This window comes from Heterodontus francisci, chromosome 1, assembly GCF_036365525.1.
Source record: "Heterodontus francisci isolate sHetFra1 chromosome 1, sHetFra1.hap1, whole genome shotgun sequence".
NCBI classification, from domain to species: Eukaryota; Metazoa; Chordata; class Chondrichthyes; order Heterodontiformes; family Heterodontidae; genus Heterodontus; species Heterodontus francisci.
This window is the reverse complement of record NC_090371.1, coordinates 128,427,192-128,448,959: the sequence shown is the minus strand read 5'-3', so window position 1 is coordinate 128,448,959 and position 21,768 is coordinate 128,427,192. Positions and strand designations below refer to the sequence as shown.

The following is a 21,768-nucleotide window of genomic DNA, read 5'->3' as shown; positions in this document are numbered from 1 at the left end:
CAGTGACCCTTCTTCGGAACTCAAACCTCAACCTCAAACTCAACCTCAAAGTTGATTTTAAGTTAAGAGTTAAATGTTGATTTATGTGGCATGCCTAGTTGTTTCTAAAAGTTAGGAAGTGTTATTGTGGAGAGGAAGCAAATAGGTAATTTCACCAGTCTCATCATACCACATAGCAATCTTCTTTGAATAGCTCAAGTATGTAAATATTCTTTCTCAAGCTGTTTCTCTCAAAGCTGTATCTTAATTAATATTTAGAAGAATAAAAAAAAAACTATTATTTTTCTTTTATTGGCGATCATCTTTTCTGAAAATTGCTGATCTGTCTACAGGGTACATTGGAATAAAGAGCGGGTTGGTCTCAGTAAGGAAAACCTTTTGCTTCGAGGTTGTACCATTCGAAACACTGAGGCTGTCGTTGGAATTGTTGTTTATGCAGGTTAGTGTTAGAACTGAACTGTCACTTGGTATAAAATAATATGGTAATTCTACAGCTTTGCGATAAATTTTCTTAAACACAAGTATTTTATAGATTCCATAAAAATAAAAGAAACAACATTCTTTAATTGGCATTCCTAATGGCTAAAAAAAATCTTAAGGTGACTGCCATATGAAAACAATGTGAGCCAGTAACTGATGTATTGGGATTGCTTTTACATACACCCTTCTAATCAATCTGGTTTCGGAATGTGATGGTGTTATTTTTGCTTTGTGAAAATTTGTAGTATAAGCATTTTTTGTAGCTTCATCCTCCCGGTTCGCTTTTGAAATTGAAATTAATACTTAATTTGAACACTTTGTCATATTTTTGTCTCTCTTATTTTGAACAGTGTTCTTTGATGACATCGTCTCGGGTGCACAAACTGGGAGGATTTAATAGTTCTGACCAATTTGAAGGAGCTAAAATTAGTATCAGTCAATGCACATAGTTCTTGTGTTAATGATTACTGATATCATTTCAGTTCCATTACTCTCAGTAACCCCAAGCAATGCCTCTCTATATCTACAGCACTGTTATTCAGTTGGAAGTTCAAAACTAAAAGTGACATCAAAATGATGTTAGAGATTATAAACATGGTGTGAAAGGCGTGATGGACTGGTAACAATGTAAGCATGTGGCTGCTAGAGCTGCTTTGGGAATTAAGGATAGTCTAGTTGACTAAAGGAGTACAGTTTCTCATTCCTATTCCTGTTTTGTGTTGCTTATTTACAGTATTTAAAGAAAATATTTACTTTCCAGTTTAATTTAGCAGTAATATTGGATTTTCAGTGTATCTTAGATCTTTTTTTCTAAACCAGGGCATGAAACTAAAGCAATGATGAATAACAGTGGTCCTCGTTACAAGCGCAGCAAACTAGAAAGGAAGCTTAATACAGATGTTCTTTGGTGTGTGGTTTTACTGTTGATGATGTGCTTGATCGGAGCATTTGGTAAGTAGCCAAAATATGAATGAAGGAAGCCTGGCGTGACTGTCCACAAAGAATTAAGTAACTTTCTGTGTGTGAGGTTGTGCAACATTCCCTCATCAATACAGAAGCATGTATCCTTGTTGAAGTATGAAATACTAAAATGCCTTAAACATTTAATTAGTCTGTGGTGTAATTTGAATGGTGCAAGGCAGGATGCTGTCTTATATCCTAGAAGAATAAAGCTACCATTTTGAAATGAGTCAGAAAATAGAAGTTATTACACCCACTGCTTTCATCTTTTCACTATTTTACCTCATGTGATCAATTAGAATACCTGTTCCTATGAAATACAAGAATACCTGTAGGTTAGGCAATGTTGCATAACATCTCAAAAGAAGGACATGCTCAACTCACTGTATTTTTCTTTATTGACTCAGGGGATGTGGGCATTGCTGGCTAGACCAGCATTTATTGCCCATCCCTAATTGCCCTTGAGAAGGTGGTGGAGAGCTGCCGCCTTGAACCGCTGCAGTCCTTGGGATGTAGGTACACCAACAGTGCTGTTAGGAAGGGAGTTCAAGGACTTTGACCAGCGACAGTGAAGGAACGGCGATATAGTTCCAAGTCAGGATGGTGTGTGGCTTGGAGGGGAACTTGCTGGTGGTGGTGTTCCCATGCATCTGCTGCCCTTGTCCTTCTAGGTGGTACAAGTCACAGCTTCGGAAGGTGCTGTCTAAGGAGCCTTGGTGAGTTCCTGCAGTGCATCTTGTATATGGTACACACTGCAGCCATTGTGCGTCGGTGGTGGAGGGAGTGAATGTTGAACGTGTGGATGGAGTGCCAATCAAGCTGGCTGCTTTGTCCTGGATGGTGTCGAGCTTCTTGAGTGTTGGAGCTGCACCCATCCAGGCAAGTGGAGAGTATACCATCACATTCCTAACTTGTGTCTTGTAGATGGTGGACAGGCATTAGGGAGTCAGGAGGTGAGTTACTCACTGCCAAATTCCTAGCTTCTGACCTGCTCTTGTAGCCACAGCATTTATGTGGCTGGTCCAGTTCAGTTTCTGGTCAGTGGTAAACCCCCCCCCCTGCACAGGGTGTGGATAGTGGGGGAGTCAGCGATAGTAATGCCATTGAATGTCAAGGGAAGATGGTTAGATTCTCTCTTGTTGGAGATAGTCATTGCCTGGCACTTCTGCGGCGTGAATTTTACTTGCCACTTATCAGCCCAAACCTGGATGTTGTCCAGGTCTTGCTGCATATGTTCATGGACTGCTTCAGAATCTGAAGCGTTGCAAATAGTGCTAAACACTGTGCAATCATCAGCGAGCATTCCCACTTCTGACCTTATGGTGGAGAGAAGGTCATTGATGAAGCAGCTAAACGTGGTTGGGCCTAGGACATTATCCTGAGGAACTCCTGCAGTGATGTCCTGGGACTGAGATGATTAAACCTCCAACAACGACAACCATCTTCCATTGTGCTAGATATGACTCCAACAAGCTATATGTCAAGTAATGCCAGTAGCCAACTTGATTAATGCTCAAACACTCCAATTAAAATGTGTTTTTTAAAATTCATTGCTATGTGGTGCTAATGTTTTTTTTTACTGGTGCTTAGCTCAGCTTCCTCTTCTGTCAGGGCTGGGACTGGGTATCCATACACGCAGATATACTAACAGATCTGCTTCCTGTCCCTTGGACAAAATGTTCTATCATAGGTATGAGACCTCCATTTTATTTGAGAAGAGGGTGGTAAGACCAATGCTGTAGATGGATTTTAAAGTTGATATGCTGGGGAATGGAGTGCCAGTGAAATTGAGAGATGATGGGGCTAAGAAAAGGACATATTGCAGGCTAGGTAGAGTTCTAGATGAGTTGGACGTCATGTAAGGTAGCACTTGGAAAACCAGCGAGGAAAGCATTTCAGAAATCAAGCTTAGATACGGCAGAAGGCATGAATGTGAGTTTTGGCAGTGGTGGGAGTGAGTTAGGAGTGTGGGTGGATAATGTTGCAAAAATACAAGTAGGAGGTCTTGGTAATGGATTTGCTGTGGTTTTGAAGTTTAGTTTAGGATTAAGCAAGACACCAAGAATGCATTATAGTATTTTTTGTGCTAGATTTCTGTTATGAGTTAATAGCTTTAAGTGCCGGATAGTTTGCAGATTCAAACTACATCTTTTTTGTCTTTATTTTAGCACAAAAAACTTTTTCACATCCACCAATCTAATTCTCCTAATAATATTAACAATTTGCCTTTATTGCTTTGTTTCTCCATTTCCTCTCTCATGTTCACCTCCTGTCAGAACAGACTTCACTTCCACTTCAAAAGAAAAAGAAAGACTTGCATTTATATAGCGCTTTTCATGACCACCGAACGTCTCAAATTGCTTTACAGTCTATGAAGTACTTTTTGACGTGTAGTCACTGCTGTAATGTAGGAAACGCAGCAGTCGATATGCACACAGCAAACACTCACAAACCGCATTCTAGCCACTTAACTCAAGTCTTTCTTTCTTGCTAAATCTTATTTAATAATATACCCTTTTGTCATTTTTAGCTTGAATATTTGTCATATTGTATTTAGCAACATTTGTTCATTTGACAAGGTGTTGTCAATCTTTGATAGTATCCTTCAAATGTCCCGCTTTCCTAGGCATCTAGATGTTATCTACATAGATATTCTACATTTAGTATCTTTGTTAATGTTGTCATAAATATTGTGAACAGCAAAAGCCTCTGGACCAATCACTTGGAGAGTCTTCTGATCACTGTTAGCCATTAGAATTGCTACCACTGAAAACTGGTCCTCAAACTGGACTGCATTTCCTATTTGTGGAATCCTTTGTATCATTGACTTTATCTTGGATCTCAATAGAGTTTTCTGTCCTACTCCCTGATATGCCAGCCTGTATCAAAAGAAACAGTGCCTACATCTTATTGATAAGTCTTGCTCAGCAAGAACATTGCAATACTTTATCTTATGGAGCCATCTTATGGAGTCACCAAAATCCTATGTGGCTCCCGTTTCCTTATATGTGACTCTCAAAAGAAGTATTGTGAATGAAGCAGTCCCTCTATAATTGATTTCAAGTAGCTTTTTATCTTTTGTAGCATTTAAAAATAATGCAGTTTAATTTCTTAGATCTCTAACATTAATGCCTCTTTTTTATGATAAGGTCATGGGATTTGGCTAAGTGGATATTCGCAGATCCCTGTTTTTAATGTCCCACAGCCAGATGGAGAACATACTCCTCCAGCTATGGCAGCGTTCTACATGTTCTGGACCATGATCATTTTACTACAGGTAAGAAGGCTGCACAAGTAACTTAATTTATATTGTTCCAGGTCTAAAATCTGACCCTACTGGAAGTTTGGCCATTTCGTAAACACAAAAGAAGAAAACCCAAGCAAAGCATTTTTAAAAATTGATGCTTTTATGGTAAATATTTGTGTTTATCAAGTGAGTATTTTCAGTGGTGAGAAACTGAAGACTTTCTGCTTTTATGCCAGAGTATATTTGGGTGCAATAAAAACAAAGTGCTGGAAATACTCAGCAGGTCTGGCAGCATCTGTGAAGAGAGAAACAGAGTTAACGTTTCAGGTCGTTGACCTTTCATCAGTTCAGGTCATCGATCTGAAATGTTAACTGTTTCTCTCTCCACAGATGCTGCCAGATCTGCTGAGTACTTCCAGCACTTTCTGTTTTTATTTCAGTTTTCCAGCATCTGTAGTATTTTGCTTTTATATTTGCGTGTGATATGGGCAAATCCAGAGTAAGGATCAAAGCAGTGCTGAACCCTGCCAATTTTCCTCTAATTGTAGTGCCTTTGATGCTGCCTTGACTGTAATCAACTAACTCAGTACAGACCAGGTATTAAACTTGGGACCTTCATGGTTCTGTATGGCACAGCTACTCACTGCCGTAACCAAATGAGTCACTGACATAGATGCCACAAGAGCTCTTCTAACAAATAGTTGCACTATAATGTTATTCTAATGTTGGCAAAACTTTCCAAATAAAAAGTAAGTCTGTGATCAATGTCTCGTCTGCTACTTAAAAATCAACTGAGTCACAGAGCACGCCAGCATCTGGTACAAGTTTTGTGAAATGGAAGGGATCTCCCCACAGACAGAGTAGGAAAATCCCATGATGAATTTACTACAATTGCATTGGCTGAACTCTGGGAAATGGCTGACCAGCATTTAATTGGAATTTGGTGCAAAACACAGATTAAAAAAAAAATAAGGTGCTTAATTTTCCATAAAATGTTTATATTCAGTATTGCAATTTCACAAACAATTTAATGGTCTACCATATTTTGCATTCTGTGCAAGTATAGTGATAACATCAAAAATGCGTCTGTTCAAACTAAAACTAATTCTAAGCAATCTAGTTCAGTGAAAATGCTACTTTTGTTTACGCTGTCCTGGCTCTTTATTTCGCAGGTGTTGATCCCAATTTCCTTGTATGTGTCTATTGAAATTGTCAAGCTGGGCCAAATACTCTTCCTCCAGAGTGACACTGACTTATACGATGAGAATACAGATTCTAGCATACAGTGCCGGGCTTTGAACATCACTGAAGACCTAGGACAGATTGAATACATCTTCTCGGATAAGACTGGAACACTAACTGAGAACAAAATGGTTTTCTGCAGGTGCAATATTGCTGGGGTTGAGTATTTCCATGAAGAAAATGGTATGTTCAAATCTTGTTTATGGCCTCTGGCTTTTATTTGCAGATTTCAGTTTCGTCTACTGATACTGTGACCATTTGCTAGATTTTAAAGGCACTTAAATATTCACATGGACTACCTCACTGTCTGAACTTATCCAGTAAGTCGTGAATATACTGACTAAGAAGGTTCTTGGTTCAATCTCAAGTCTGTATTGGCTTAACTCATCATGGGTGGTATCTTATCAGCCGCAGGTGGGAGGTGAGGGGTGGAATTTTAGGAAGGTGCACGTCGGATCATATACCGAGCGATCTGGCCTGAGCCAGAGTGACTGGAACTGGCTATTCACCTGGCAGTGGAAGGTAGCCAATTAATGGCCACTTGGGCGCAAATTGGTCATACCGCCAGGATTTTTCCGATGGCAAATGCCCGCCCCCCCCCCCCCCCCCCCCCACCCCCACATCTGAGTCTGAAGGCCAGCAGGTGGCTGGAGGACAGCCTCATGGCAGCAGGCCAAGAATCCAGCGAGGCCTCCTTTAACCTCCCCCCTCCTCCCCACCCCCATCTGGAGCCACGAATGCCAGAGAGTCACAGCTGCACCCAGAGGTCATCCTTTAAAGAGGTTCCAAAGGCAGCTGTGGCCACACTTTATTTTAACCTGTTTTTTGAAGTCTCCAAAGGGCGCCTCCATCTTGAGGCTACTCCTGGTCCCCCACCTATAATGGCAAAGCCCACCTTTCCCAGTGGGGCTGCCAGGCACTCCCATTGACCCTCCTGCTTGCGCAGCCGACCCACCATACTTAATTGGACAGTTCTTCCGGAGGAAGATTGCATAGGTGGATAGACGTCATAAACTATCGGGGTTGGAACTCGGAAGTGATCCCGTCTCCTGTTTTAAAAACTAAGGCAGTAAGATACCGTCCTTTGGGAGCTGTAAGAGTGCTATGATTGGTTTCAAAATCCCTGGGTTAGGAAGGAGCGAATCATTTGGGCTTTCCTGAATGCTGTAGCTACTCCTACCAGGAGATCTGCTGTCATGGTATGTCACGCACGTCGATCTTGTGCCATCGTCACAGACCCACTGTAGCTCGTCTGCAACTGCACTGTGACGTCCATTGTCCAACTATGCCTGTTGGATGGAGGTCGACCCCTCTTTCTGCTGATTTCCACTTTACTCTTTGTACTGAATACTATCCAGGGACTTTTGCTGGACCTGCACTTGGGAACATGATCAGACTCCTCATGGTTTGAATGCCCTCCCAATCAAGATTCACACATGGCCATATTGCAGAATGCTAGAGAGCAGCTGGTCACTGTAGATTTGGACCGCAGCGGAAAGAAAGAAAGGCTTGCATTTATATAGCACCTTTCACGACCTCAGGACATCCAAAAGCTCTTTACAGCCAATGCCATACTTATAAAGCATAGTCTTTGTTATAATGCTCATATATAAAGGTGTAAACATTCCTCAGGCATTCACAAGCAATTTCAAAGTTGTCAGCTTGTGATTTCAAAACTGTCTGTTGCACTAAAAACTTGCAACAAAATTGCAGATCTGAAAAACCAAACCAATTCTTCTTCCTACTCAAACCCCACTCAGCTGATCCAAACTAGTTGAATTCATTGGGAAAGAGTTTTGTGAGCTGATCATAACATAATTTGTATTCTGATTTACACTGTTGTCCTTATTGCCTTATAACACCATATATAATTGTGATTTGATGGCTTGGTAATATTTTTCATGTATCACATGCATTTATTTTTAAAAGCTGCTGTTCAGCTTTTTCCTATTATGTATTTATTGTCTTCCTGCACAAATTGGCTGTTGTGTGCCTATATTTTCAAACTATTTCATTGGTTGTAAAGCATCCTGAGGACATCTAACGTGCTATATAAGTGCAAGATTGTTCATTTTTACCTGCAGTGCACTATTTTCTGGCTGAAACAGTGCCTTTGCCAGCTTCATTGTGAGTCTCCAACTTCTTACTTTCCTTTCCTTGCTCCCTCCCCATGCAAAGTGTCTGCCACCTGCTTGGTATTACCCTCATAAGTCTCGAGGCCTGTTTAGGAAAGCAGAATATGTGAATTACAGGCATAGCTTCATGTTCTAAAACTTGGTGGCATTGTGAGCTACCCAAAAGAGTATTTTTAACCTGTTCTAAGTTTAAAATCCCCTATATAGAAGTAACTTGCCATTAGTTTTGCAGTCATTGTGTTTTGTTACCGGCTCTGATGTAACTCCAGCTTAGTGTACAAAACTGTTTTTAAAACATATCTTCTTTCTGTAGTACTGTTGTGATTCAGTAGCCTGTGACATGCTCGAAAAGCTCATCCACTCAGATTAAGGTAAATCCATCACAGTATCCAAGTCACAGGAAAAATAAAACTGCTAAGAACATAAAATGGTTAAAGTGCACAGCAGGTCAGTTAGCATAGATTAATGTCCTAGGTGTGATCCTTCATCAGACTTGGCATGGTCAGGCTAAAGAGGCCATCTTCTGGAGTAAGTCAGGACATACCCAAGAGAATAAAGAGGGGAAAACAAAAGGTATGAGATACCTATCTTTCGCTTTTGGATACTGCTCAACCTGTTGTTCGTTTGCAATGTGTTTTATTTTTGGGGGTTCAAATCAGTTTGGTCTATATAAGAAAAAAAAAACATTAATGGCAATTAAACTCCCTTTACTTTGATATATCATACAATTCTACTTAATTCATTGGGATTTGCACAACTAATTTGTGTATTTGTTTATGTGAAAATAGAAATTTTTGATGCAGATGCACTTTAAAAACCAAAATCTTGTGTTAAATTTCTGTTGCACTATTTTGTTTGTCAGTGAATACTACTCTTCTACATGGACCTTTTAAGACTGCTGTTTAAACATGGGCAGCCTGTGTCATGTTAAATTAAAAAAGAAAAACTGCTAAAAGAAGAAGCTACTTGTTACAAAATGAATTATTAATTAAGCTTTTAAAAATAAGGGGCAAGGTAATGAAGAGGAGGATATATCATGTAAGCTGTGTTACGAAAGTGCCTCTGTATTTTGTTAAATATATTTTTCGAGGATTCATTTTTGAAAAATTGAAGAAATGTTAAGCTTTGGGGTTTTCAAAGGGGGTCATGTAAAGGCCACTTGACTTTGAAAAACAGTCCCTGGAAATGTTTTTTAAAAGGGGGACAGAGAGATCTTGTGAGGAAAACAAGCCTTTCCGGGAAACCACCTGTCTTTTAGCAACAACAAGCCTTTCTGGGAAACCAACTGACTTCCAGCTTAATAAACAACAGAGAACTTTGGACACCTGGAGAAGTTGTTTACAAAGAAGTAACAGGTCAAGATTGATGGAGGTCAAAAGGTTGACCTCCTGTTGTCGGTTTTTGAATTGTTTTGAGTTAGGATTGAACTGTATAAAAACGGAGATAACTTCCAAGGAGAGAAGATAACTTTTAAGGAAGAAGAAAAGACCACAACCCAGCTCAGCTTTCCAGCACCTTTCTAAAAGACCCTGAGAAGTCCACTGTGTCAACTCATCTCATCTCCTGTCTTTGAAGAAAAGCCTGTTAAGTTAATTCTCAACTCCACCTGAAAAGAACTGTTCTAAAAATCCCAATAACCCCGTGTACTCTGAGGCCAGACTGTATGCCAGTTTTGGAGCACAACAAATCTCATCTACTGTTTCTTCAAGAATGAGCAAGTATTCAACCCAAGTAGTTTTTTTGTAGAGCTCTAAAAACAAAAAAAATCCCTTTATTTTTCCAGTTAACAGATGTATGTGTGTGTGTGAATGTGAGGAGCGAAGGTAAAAAGGGAACTTTAATATTTCAATCTGTATGTTTATGCTTTACTTCATTACTGGTTAAGACTTGTTTTATAATAAACCAATAATTTTGTTGTTTATTAAAGAAACCTGGTTGGTGTGTTTTATTCTGGGACCATATTGGTAAGGGGAAACAAATTTAAATATGTGTTGTGACCCGTGGACAAGTGGAACTAGAATAAACAATGCACTCTTCCCGCCTTGTTCATCACAGCTGTTTAATCTCCTGCACATTTTGCACAGTTGACCAATAACAGCTCTTTTAAAATATCATTGGAAAAGGGTCTGGAAGGCTAATCTATTCAAGTGAAAGTGGGGCAGATATGTTTTATTGACCTTTACAGAAGGGGAAACTGTCTGGTAATTATCGTATTGCGTTTGGTCATTTTACATAGATCAGGAGCTATCTTTGTCTTTTTGATGCAGCATTTGTTGAATTCCATTGTGAATGCAGTATCTGATGACTGTTAAAAAGATAAATGATTCCCAATCTGTTTGTAATCTAACTAGCCAGGCTTCGTGAGAATCCCAATGTACATATTGTGCACTATTGTTGCCCAATATATTAGCCAGTAGCCACATGACCATCATTTCCCAGTCCTCACTGGATACAGGCATGGTGCTGTTGCCCAATATATTAGCCAGTAGCCACATGACCATCATTTCCCAGTCCTCACTGGATACAGGCATGGTGCTGTTGCCCAATATATTAGCCAGTAGCCACATGACCATCATTTTCCAGTCCTCACTGGATACAGGCGTGGTGCCGGAGATTTGGAGAACTGCTAACTTTGTATCTCTGTTTAAGAAGGCAGCGAGGGATAGACTGAATAATTACAGGCCAGTCAATCTAACCATTGTAGTGGGAAAACTATTGGAATCTATTCTGAGAGAGAGGATAAACTGTCACTTAGAAAGGCACAGGTTAATCAAGGATAGTCAGCATGGATTTGTTAAGGGAAGATCTTGTTTGACCAACTTGATCAAATTTTCTGAAAAAAATAACAAGATAGATGAGGGTAGTGCAGTTGATGTGGTCCACATTTTAGCTAGGCTTTTGACAAGGCCCCACATGGCAGACTGGTTAAAAAAAATAAATCCCATGGGATCCAGGGAAATGCAGCAAGCTGGATACAAAATTTGCTCTGTGGCAGGAAGCGAAGAGTAATTGTTGACGGGTGTTTTTGCGACTGGAGGGCTGTTTCTAGTGGCATTCCGCAGGGCTCAGTATTGGGTCCCCTGCTTTTTGTGGTATATATTAACGATTTGGATATAAATGTACGGGGCATGATGAAGAAGTTTGCAGACGACACAAAGATTGGCTGTGTGCTAGATAGCGAAGAGGATAGCTGTAGGCTACAAGAAGATATTGATGGTCTGGTCAGATGGGCAGAAAAGTGGCAAATGGAATTCAGCCCCAGAGAGGTGTGAGGTGATGCATCAGGGGAGGTAAAACAAGGCAAAGGAATACACGATTAATGGGAAAATACTGAGAAGTGTAGAGGAAGTGAGGGACCTTGGAGTGAATGTTCACAGATCCCTGAAGGTAGCAGGACAGGTTGATAAGGTGGTTAAGAAGGCATATGGAATCCTTTCCTTTATTAGCCGAGGTATCGAATATAAGAGCATGGAGGTTATGCTGGAACTGTATAACTCATTGGTTAGGCCACAACTTGAGTACTGTGTGCAGTTCTGGTCACCTCATTACAGAAAGGATGTAATTGCACTAGCGAGGGTACAGAGGAGATTTACGAGGATGTTGCAGGGACTGGAAAAATGCAGCTATGAGGAAAGATTGGATAGGCTGGGGTTGTTCTCCTTGAAACAGAGAAGGCTGAGGGGAGATTTGATTGAAATGTGCAAAAGTTTGAGGGGTCTGGATAGAGTGGAGGTGAAGGGCCTATTCACCTTAGACAGAGGTCAGTGACTAGGTGGCATAGATTTAAAGTGATTGGTAGAAAAATTAGAGGGGAGATGAGGAAAAACATTTTCACCCAGAGGGTGGTGGGGCTCTGGAACTCACTGCCTGAAAGGGTTGTTGAGGCAGAAACCAGCAACTCATTCAAAAGGAGTATGGATATGCAACTCAAGGATCATAATCTGCAGGACTACGGACCAAATGCTGGAAAGTGGGATTAGAATAGGTATATTGTTTTTCAGCTGGTACAGACATGATGGGCCAAGTGGCCTCTTTCTGTGCCTTAAACTTTCTGTGATTCTGTGTTGCTAATTGGGAATCCTGATAATTGCATTTCTGATTAGTAATGAAAAAATTAGTAATAGATGTTGTTGAGCATTTGATCTCCATAATCCTATTGGCATGTGCACTTCAACCTTTTTATACATTTGTTGGTAAAATGGCCAGATGGAAAGCAGAGTGTGAGAGTGTTCTTTGATCAATGTGAATGCTTTATTTCCTTGGTTACTGAATAGTGGTAGATATTTGTAACTAAATATACACATGTGCCTGTATATTTCTCTGTATTGTGTGACTGTATGCAAAGCATTTTCTGCAAAAAATAGTGCTTGTGACTAAAATAATGTTTCCCTAGTCACACGTCTAGTTAGCAAAATGTGCTGGAAAACACTGTCATTTTCTGCATATATGGAGCGAAGATGGGCTTAAACAGTTTTGTGCATGGTGCCCCTTTAAAATCTTTAAGCAAGGTATGTCTAAAGGGCCAGAATGTTCAGCATTGGGTGGTGAAATTCATTGAGGAAATGAGATCTGTATCATTTGTGTGAAGAGAAAGCTAGAATGCTTGAATCATTCCAGTGCAACTCTTCACATTCATCTTGGTTTTATCTTTTTCCTGCCCCTCAGCAAAAAGACTGGAGTTGTATCAGGATTTTCACTCTGAAGATTTATCTAACACTTCTCTGGAATCCGTTTGTAAGTGGCACCGTTCAAACAGCTGCAGATCCTTTCCTGTGCTGGGGAGCCACAGCTCGTTGAATTGTCTAACTGCTAATTGCTCAACACTGAGGGAGGGAGATGCCTATGCATATGAAGATGAACATGAAAACGTTGCACACTCTTGTCAGGTGGCATTCAGCAGCTCAATTGTGAGTATGCGCATATGTGCTGTTTCTTTTAATTATATAGTCTTCTGATTAATATCTCCATTGTACAGTGTTCTAACTTTGAATACATAGCACTAGCACAATAGATGGACAGTGAACCCCCCTCACTTGCCATTTCTCTCTCTCGCTCTAACTTTATTGAGGTAAATTATATCATGTTTTTTTTTAAAAAGGAGTTTCTATATAAGTTTGAGAGGGGGAACATATGTTCTGATTACACAACGGTTGCAGCTTTTGTTTGTATCCTACGAACTTTAGAAAATGTATTCAGCTGAGGAAGTTCGAGCGAGAGAGAGAACTTTATTGAAAGTTTTTGAAATCTGTCCACTTACTTTTTTTTATTGAAAAAGTACTAGAATTGTGAAACATTTAACCAAAGATAAAAACAGAATCCTAAAGCCCAGCAGCATTTTTTCTTAGTTGCAAATAGTCTGACCATTTTATTTCAGGTACATATTAAATTTGAAAAGTGCATTAAGCTTCTGCATAATGCAGCATGGATTCCAACTTGCTCACTTCCTGAGTTCCCAGGTCTGTCATAACGAGAGATAAGGCACTTCCTGTGAACGGAATATAGAAAATCTAAGGGATGTTTGTAGATGCATGAAATAACTTGTGTTATATCTCAGCAATGAAGAGGCAAAGGAGTGATTTTACTGAGATCCATAAAATATTAAAGAATAGTAAAATAATGGAGGGAAGTGTTTCCTCTAGTAGGGAAACCAGAACAGGGGAACATAAAATTAGGACTTGCTCAATTTAAAATTAATGGGTTGGATTTTACGGTCACTGACAAAGCATTTGCCGCTGTCCACAAAGATCTAGCGATCTATGTGGCATGGTTTTCCCATTTTCTCAACAGCAGTTTAAATCTGGTGATATGTCAAAGGGATGTCTTGACATACAGCAGCAGTGAGGTCAGCAAGCAGGTAAACTGCCAAACATATTGAAGTATTCACACACAACAAACTAGGAAGTTATAAGCACTTAATATCCTTCACTTTTAATTTAAATTTTCATGTAGTGAAATAAATTGATTGGATTTAGATGGAAGCTAAAATATCAATGTAAACAAATTTTTAAAAATTCCATATATTTTAATTTTTTATCATAATAGAGAAAGTTTGACATTCCACAAACATAAAATTAGCTATTCAGGGACTGTGAGGGTGTTTCGCAATAATTATCAAGTTAATCTGTTAAAAACCCAGTTACACCTCATTCAACAAGTATAACTTTTTCAAGGGTTTTCACAGCAAAATTAACAGCTTAATAGCGGAAGTTCTCGACAAGTCATAGATTTCCCATTGATTGCAGTCTTAGGCGGTGGTGGGTGGGGGGAGCCTCAACACTGCACCCTCTGGAGAAGCGTAGAATCACCAACAGCAACTTCTGGACATCTGCGTTATTTTGCATATGTGCAAATTCCAGAAGTTGTGTCAATTTCAATAGCAAATGCTGATAGTTTCACCATCATTACCAGTGAAAAATCTGGGCCCAAGAACACAAGAAATGGGAGCAGGAGTAGACCATATGGCCCATTGAGCCTGCTGCACCATTCAGTACGATCATGGCTGATCTGAGGCTTTGACTGCACTTTCCGCCCACTCGCCATATCCCTTGATTCCCCGAGAGACCAAAACTCTGTCTGTCCCAGCTTTAAATGTATTCAATGATGGAGCATCCACAACTCTCTGGGGTAGAGAATTCCAAAGATTCACAACCGTTTGCGTGAAACAATTTCTCCTGATCTCAGTCCTAAATGATCGGCCCCTTATCCTGAGTCTGTGCCCCCTGTCATTTAGTTTCCCCAACAAATGGAAACAATCTCTCAGTGTCTACCCTATTCAGCCCCTTCAGAATCTTGTATATTTCAATGATATCGCCTCCTATTCTTCTAAATTCCAGAGAATATAGGGCAAATTTTCTCAGTCTCTCAGCATAGGACAAACCCCTCATCCTAAGGACCAATTTAGTGAACCTTCGCTGTACTGCCTCCAATGTGAGTACATCCTTTCTTAAATGTGGAGACCAAAACTGCACATAGTATTCCAGATGTGGTCTCACCAAAACCCTGTGCAGTTATAGCAAGACTTTATAGCTTTATTCCTATACTCCAAACCCCTTGAAATAAAAGCTAAAATGCCATTTGCCTTCCTAATTGCTTGTTGTTCCTGCTTGCTAACTTTTTGCATTCCTTGTACAAGCACACCCAAGTCTCTTTGAACATCAACACTTACAAGTTTCATACCTTTTAAAAAGAATTCTGCTTTTCCATTCTTACGACCGAAGTGAAAAACATCACACTTTCCTACATTATATTCCATCTGCCATCTTGTTGCCCACTCACTTACCCTATCTATATCTCTTTGCCGCCTCTCTGTGTCTCCCCACAGCTTGCATTTCCACCTAGCTTTGTATCATCAAACTCAGATGCATTACTCTCTATCTCTTCATCTAAATCATTGCTATAGATAGTAAATAGCTGAGGCCTCAGCACTGATCTTTGTGGCACTCCACTATTTGCTGCCTGCCAACTTGAAAATGCTCTATTTATGCTCACCCTTTGCTCCCTATCCATTAACCAATCCTCTATGCATGCTAATATATTACCCCCAACTCCATGAGCCCTGATCTTGCCTATTGATCTTTTGTGTGGCAGCTCAATGATGCCTTTTGGAAATCCAGGTATACGACATCGACTGGTTCCGCTTTACCTACCCTACTAGTTATATCCTCAAAAAACCCTAATAAATTTGTCAAACAGGGTTTTCCTTTAGTAAAACCATGTTGACTTGTTCTAATCTTACAGTTCATTGTTAAAACTTCCTTAATAATAGATTCCAGCAGTTTAGGCTAACTAGCTTGTAATTCATTGTTTTTTCTCTCCTTCCTTTCTTGAAAAGTGGTGTAACAAAGGTCAACTTTCATTCTGATGGGACCGTTCCCAATTCTAAGGAATTTTGGAAAGTCATAGCTAACGCATCCACTATCTCTGCAGCTATCTCTTTTAGAACCCTAGGGTCCTGGGAATTTGTCACATTTTAGTCCCTTAAGTTTCTCCAATACTTTTTCTCTGCTGATATTAATTTTCTTAATTTCCTCACTCTTATTAGCCCCTAAGTTACGGTCTATTTCTGGTATGAAATTTGTGTCTTCTACAGACACAAAATATTTGTTCAATGCCTCTGCCATTTCCTCAATCCCCATGATAATTTCTCCTGCCTCTGCTTCAAAGGGACCAACATTTACTTTAGCTTCTCTCTTTGCTTTTATATACCTATAAAAGCTCTTATAATCTGTTTTTGTTTTACTGGCTAGTTTACTCTCCTATTTTTTCCTTTTTTTTAATCAACTGTTTGGTGGCCCTTTGCTGGTTTCTAAAACATTCCCAATCTTCAGACTCGTTATTCTTTTTTGCAACATTGTAAGCTTTTAATCTACTACCCTTAACTTCCTAAGTGAGCCACGGATGGATCTTTCTTGCTGAGTTTTTGTTTTTAATAGAATGTATTTTAGTTGAACATTTTGAATTGTTTCTTTAAAGGTTTCCCATTCACCATCATACCTTTCAGTCTATTTGCCCAATTTACCTAAGCCAGTTCTCCCCTCAACTCTACATAATTGAGTTTGTTTAAGTTTAAGATTCATGTTTCTGATTGGAATATGTCACTTTCAAACTTAACGCAGAATTCAATGGTATTAAGATCATTATTTCCCAGTGGTTCTTTTATTATGACATTACTAATTAACCCTGCTTCATTACACGATACTAGATCTAAGATTGCTTTATCCCTAGTCAGTGTAGAAGATGTTAATTTTTTTAAATTGATACAGCACTGAAACAGGCCCTTCGGTCCACCAAGTCTGTGCCGACCATCAACCACCCATTTATACTAATCCTACACTAATCCCATATCCCTACCACATCCCCACCTGTCCCTATATTCCCCTACCACCTACCTACACTAGGGGCAATTTATAATGGCCAATTTACCTAACAACCTGCAAGTCTTTGGCTGTGGGAGGAAGCCGGAGCACCCGGCGAAAACCCACGCAGACACAGGGAGAACTTGCAAACTCCACACAGGCAGTACCCAGAATTGAACCCGGGTCGCAGGAGCTGTGAGGCTGCGGTGCTAACCACTGCGCCACTGTGCCGCCCTTTCACACAAAGGGTTCTGAGAGTGTGCAAGGAAGGCACTGTCCTAGAAGGCTAAAGATACCAAATCAATGGAGGTGTTTAACAGTGGGCTACATAAATTACAAGTATTCAATGATATTGAAAAGGTGAAAATGCAGAAACTTGGAATATTAAAAAAGTTGTTGGGAGTAATAAACTAGCAACACAATCTTTATCGGTTGAATGTTCATGTACCTTTTTTTAAAAAAAGCCTTTCCTTCAGAAATAGGAAAAGCCCTAAATGCTTGTGGAAAGCAAAGCCATTTGAATTACAATTTAAAACAAGTTAACACATCTCTCTTTCCCCTCCCCCCCCACCAAACCCCCATAACTTTTGCCCCCTCGCCCTCTCTCTCTGCACTGCAGGTTTTACAGATCCTATCAGCCTAATAAAATGTTCTGATTTGCAGGAGAGGGATGTTGCACCAGATTCTCAGCTTCTAAGGAAATTAGAACGAATCACATCGCAGCCACTAGGTTTGTTGGATGAGGCAGATAACGGGTTGTCCTTGGAATTCACATACATTGTTGACTTCTTCCTTGCCTTAGCCATCTGTAACACTGTTGTGGTGTCATCTTTCAACCAGCCAAGGCAGTGGGTAAGGCCAACATTTATCCAATGTTTGATTTGTTTAAATAAGGTTTTCTTAGAACTCTGGAATCTGGATTTAAATTGAGTGCTGACTAATGGTGAAACTCTCCTGTTTGATAACTTGTAAGGAATCTATGTAAAATTATTTGCAATAGTTTCAATCCTCTTACAAGTGAGTAAGTACAAAACTCACAGTACAAAACTGCCTCTAATTTGACATTATTTTTCCCTAATTTGAGATCTCCCGCAAAGTCCGAAGCATTGTTGGTGGAGGAAGTGGCATTTTTTTATTGGTGCACTGCAGATTGGGTGGGGGTGGGGAGTCTTCAGAGGTGAGTCCTAAGTGGGCATGAATGAGGCTTCATGTTCACACTAGGTCCAAAAGTAGAAAAATGTCATCCTCTCCAGCACTTGTTTCCTTCATACACAAGAGATAGGAGCAGGAGTAGACCATATGGCCAATCGAGTCTGCTTCGCCATTCAATATGATCAAGAGGACATAGACAGGCTGGTTGAATGAGTGGACAAGTAGCAGATGAAATTTAATGCAGTAAAGTGTGAAGTGATTAGTAAGAACGAGGAGAGGCAATATAAATTAAAGGGTGCGGATGCAGGAGCAGAGGGGCTTGGGGTATATGTGCACAAATCATTGAGGCAATGTGGGTGGAGCTCAGAAATAAAAAAGGGGCAGTCACACTACTAGGAGTGTACGATAGACCCCCAAATAGTGAGAGGGAGATGGAAGAACAAATATGTTGGCAAATTTATGAGTGCAAAAACTATAGGGCAATAATAGTTGGGGATTTCAACTACTCCAATATCAACTGGGATACAGTGTGAAAGGCACAGAGGGGACAAAATTCTTGAACTGCATTCGAGAACTTTTTTAGCCAGCACATAACAAGCCCAATGAGAGGGGGTGCAATTTCTAGATTTAGTCTTCAGTAATGAAGCTGGGCAAGTGGAGGAAGTAACAGTGGTGACCATTTTGGAGATAGTGACCATAATACAGTAAGGTTTAGCATAATCATGGAAAAGAACAAAGATAAAACAGGAGTAAGAGTTCTAAATTAGGGGAAGCCGAATTTTAAGAAGCTGAGAGGTGATCTGGCAAAAGTGGACGGGGATACAGCTACTTGAAGGAAAATCAGTGGCAAACCAGTGGGAAGAATTCAAAAGCGAGATTCTACAGGCACAGTGTAGGCATGTCCCCACAAAGATAAAGGGTGGTACTGCCAAATCTAGAGCCCCTTGGTTATCTAGAAGGTTACAGGGTAAGTTAAAGCAGAAAATGAAAGCTTATGATGATCACAAAAATCTTAATACTTTAGAAAGCCTAGAGGAGTATAGAAAGTGCAGGGGTGAAGTAAAAAAAGAAATTAGAAAAACAAAGAGAGGACATGAAAAATTATTGGCAGGTAAGATCAAGGAAAACCCAAAGATGTTTTATCAGTACATTAAGAGCAAGAGGATAACTAAGGAAAGGGTAGGGCCTATCAGTTATGTACAAGGGAACTTGTGTGGATGCAGAAGATGTGGGCAGGGTTCTTAATGAGTTTTTTGTCTCTATCTTCACAAAGGAGAGGGTTGATGTAGACATTGTAGTTAAAGAGGAGGAGTGTGAAATATTAGATATGGTAAGCATAATGAGAAAGGAAGTACTAGAGGGTCTGACATCCTTGAAAGTGGATAAATCGCCAGGGCCGGATGGATTGCATCCCAGGTCGTTAAAGGAAGCCAGGGAGGAAATAGCAGATGCGCTGAGGATCATCTTCAAATCCTCACTAGATTCAGGAGAGGTACCAGACGATTGGGGGTCTGCGAACGTTGTACCATTGTTTAAAAAGTGTGCGAGGGATAGGCCAAATAATTATAGGCCGGTCAGTCTGACCTCGGTGGTGTGTAAATTGTTAGAATCTATTCTGAGGGACAGGAAAAACTGCCACTTAGAAAGGCAACATGGATTTGTTAGGGGAAGGTCATGTCTTACTAACATAATTAAATTTTTTGAGGAAGTAACACGAAGGATTGATGAGGGTAGTGCAGAGGATGTGGTCTACATGGATTTTAGTAAGGCATTTGACAAGGTCCCACATGGCAGACTGGTCAATAAAATGAAAGCCCCGAGGATGCATGGTTGGATCCAGAATTGGCTCAGGGCCAGGAAACGAAGGGTAGTAGTCGATGTTTTTGTGAATGGAAAGCTGTTTCCAGTGGCGTTCCACAGGGCTCAGTGTTGGGTCCCTGGCTGTTTGTGGTATATATTAATGATTTGGACTTAAATGTGGGAGGCATGATTGGGAAATTTGCCGATGACACAAAAATTGGCCGTGTGGTTGATAGTGAAGAGGATAGCCGTAGACTCCAGAAAGATATCAATGGTTTGGTTGAGTGGGCAGAAAAGTGGCAAATGGAATTCAATCCAGATAAGTATGAGGTAGTGCATTTGGGGAGGGAAAATAAAGCAAGGGAATACACAATAAACGGGAGGATATTGAGAGGGGTAGAAGAAATGAGTGCATGTCACTGAAGGTGGCAAGACTGGTAGAGTGGCGAAGAAGACATATGGAAGGCTTTCCTTTATTGACCGAGGTATAGAATTCACAGTGGCACAGTGGCACAGTGGTTAGCACGGCAGCCTCACAGCTCCAGGGACCCGGGTTCGATTCCGGGTACTGCCTGTGTGGAGTTTGCAAGTTCTCCCTGTGTCTGCGTGGGTTTTCTCCGGGTGCTGCGGTTTCCTCCCACAAGCCAAAAAGACTTGCAGGTTGATAGGTAAATTGGCCATTATAAATTGTCACTAGTATAGGTAGGTGGTAGGGAAATATAGGGACAGGTGGGGATGTTTGGTAGGAATATGGGATTAGTGTAGGAATAGTATAAATGGGTGGTTGATGTTCGGCACAGACTCGGTGGGCCGAAGGGCCTGTTTCAGTGCTGTATCTCTAATCTAATCCAAAAAGCAGGGATGTGATGCTGCAACTGTATAAAACATTTGTTAGGCCACAGTTGGAGTATTGCATACAGTTTTGGTCACCACATTACAGAAAGGACATAATTGCACTGGAGAGAGTACAGAGGAGATTTACAAGAAGGTTGCGGCTATGAGGAAAGATTGGATAGGCTAGGGTTGTTTTCCTTAGAACAGAGGAGGCTGAGGGGTGACTTACTAGAGGTGTACACAATTATGAGGGGCCTAGATAGAGTAGACAGGAAGGACCTGTTTCCCCTAGCGGAGAGGTCAATTACCAGGGGGCACAGATTTAAGGTGATTGGTAAAAGGATTAGCGGGGACATAAGGAAAAGCTTTTTCACCCAGAGGGTGGTGGGTGTCTGGAATTCACTTCCAGGAATGGTGGTGGAGGCAGAAACCCTCAATTCTTTTAAAAGGTACCTGGACATGCACCTGAAGTGCTGTGGCCGGCAAGGCTATGGACCAGGTGCTGGAAAGTGGGATTAGATTGGGCGGCTAGTTTTTTCGGCTGGTGCAGATACGACTAGCTGAATGGCCTCCTGTGCCGTAAGTTTTCTATGGTTCTAAGGTAGCAGGGCAGGTTGAGAAAGCGGTTAGTAAAGCGTATGGGATCTTGGGCTTTGTAAATAGGAGCATAGCGCACAAGAACAAGGAAGTTATGGTAATCCTGTACAAAACACTCGTTCAGCCTCAACTGGAATATTGTGCCCAGTTCTGGCCACCACCATTTAGGAAGGATGTGTAGGCATTAGAGAGGGTGCAGAAAGATTCACAAGAATGGTTCCAAGGATGAGAAACTTCAGTATGTGGATAGGTTGGAAAAGCTGGGGCTGTTTTCCTTGGACAAGAGGAGATTTGATGGAGGTGTTCAAAATCATGGGTCAGGACAGAGTAGATAGGGTGAAACTGTTTCCATTGGTGGAAGGATCCAGAACCAGAGGACAACAATTTAAAGTGATTGGCAAAAGAAGCAACATCGACATGAGGAAAAACTCTTTTACGCAGTGAGTGGTTAGGATCTGGACTGCAC

At 40.6% G+C, this 21,768-nt stretch overlaps 1 protein-coding gene across 2 annotated transcripts in view; it reads left to right on the top strand.

Moving 5' to 3' along the window:
• The window catches only part of LOC137372279 (phospholipid-transporting ATPase VD-like), a 307,708-nt gene that overhangs the window by 201,059 nt on the left and 84,881 nt on the right, over positions 1–21,768 (top strand). For both annotated transcript variants that reach the window (XM_068036018.1, XM_068036029.1), the window contains exons 6-11: positions 333–439; positions 1,300–1,431; positions 4,590–4,717; positions 5,860–6,112; positions 12,730–12,971; positions 17,583–17,771. In XM_068036018.1, coding sequence (XP_067892119.1) covers positions 333–439; positions 1,300–1,431; positions 4,590–4,717; positions 5,860–6,112; positions 12,730–12,971; positions 17,583–17,771 — 1,051 coding nt within the window. The remainder of the gene's footprint in view (positions 1–332; positions 440–1,299; positions 1,432–4,589; positions 4,718–5,859; positions 6,113–12,729; positions 12,972–17,582; positions 17,772–21,768) is intronic.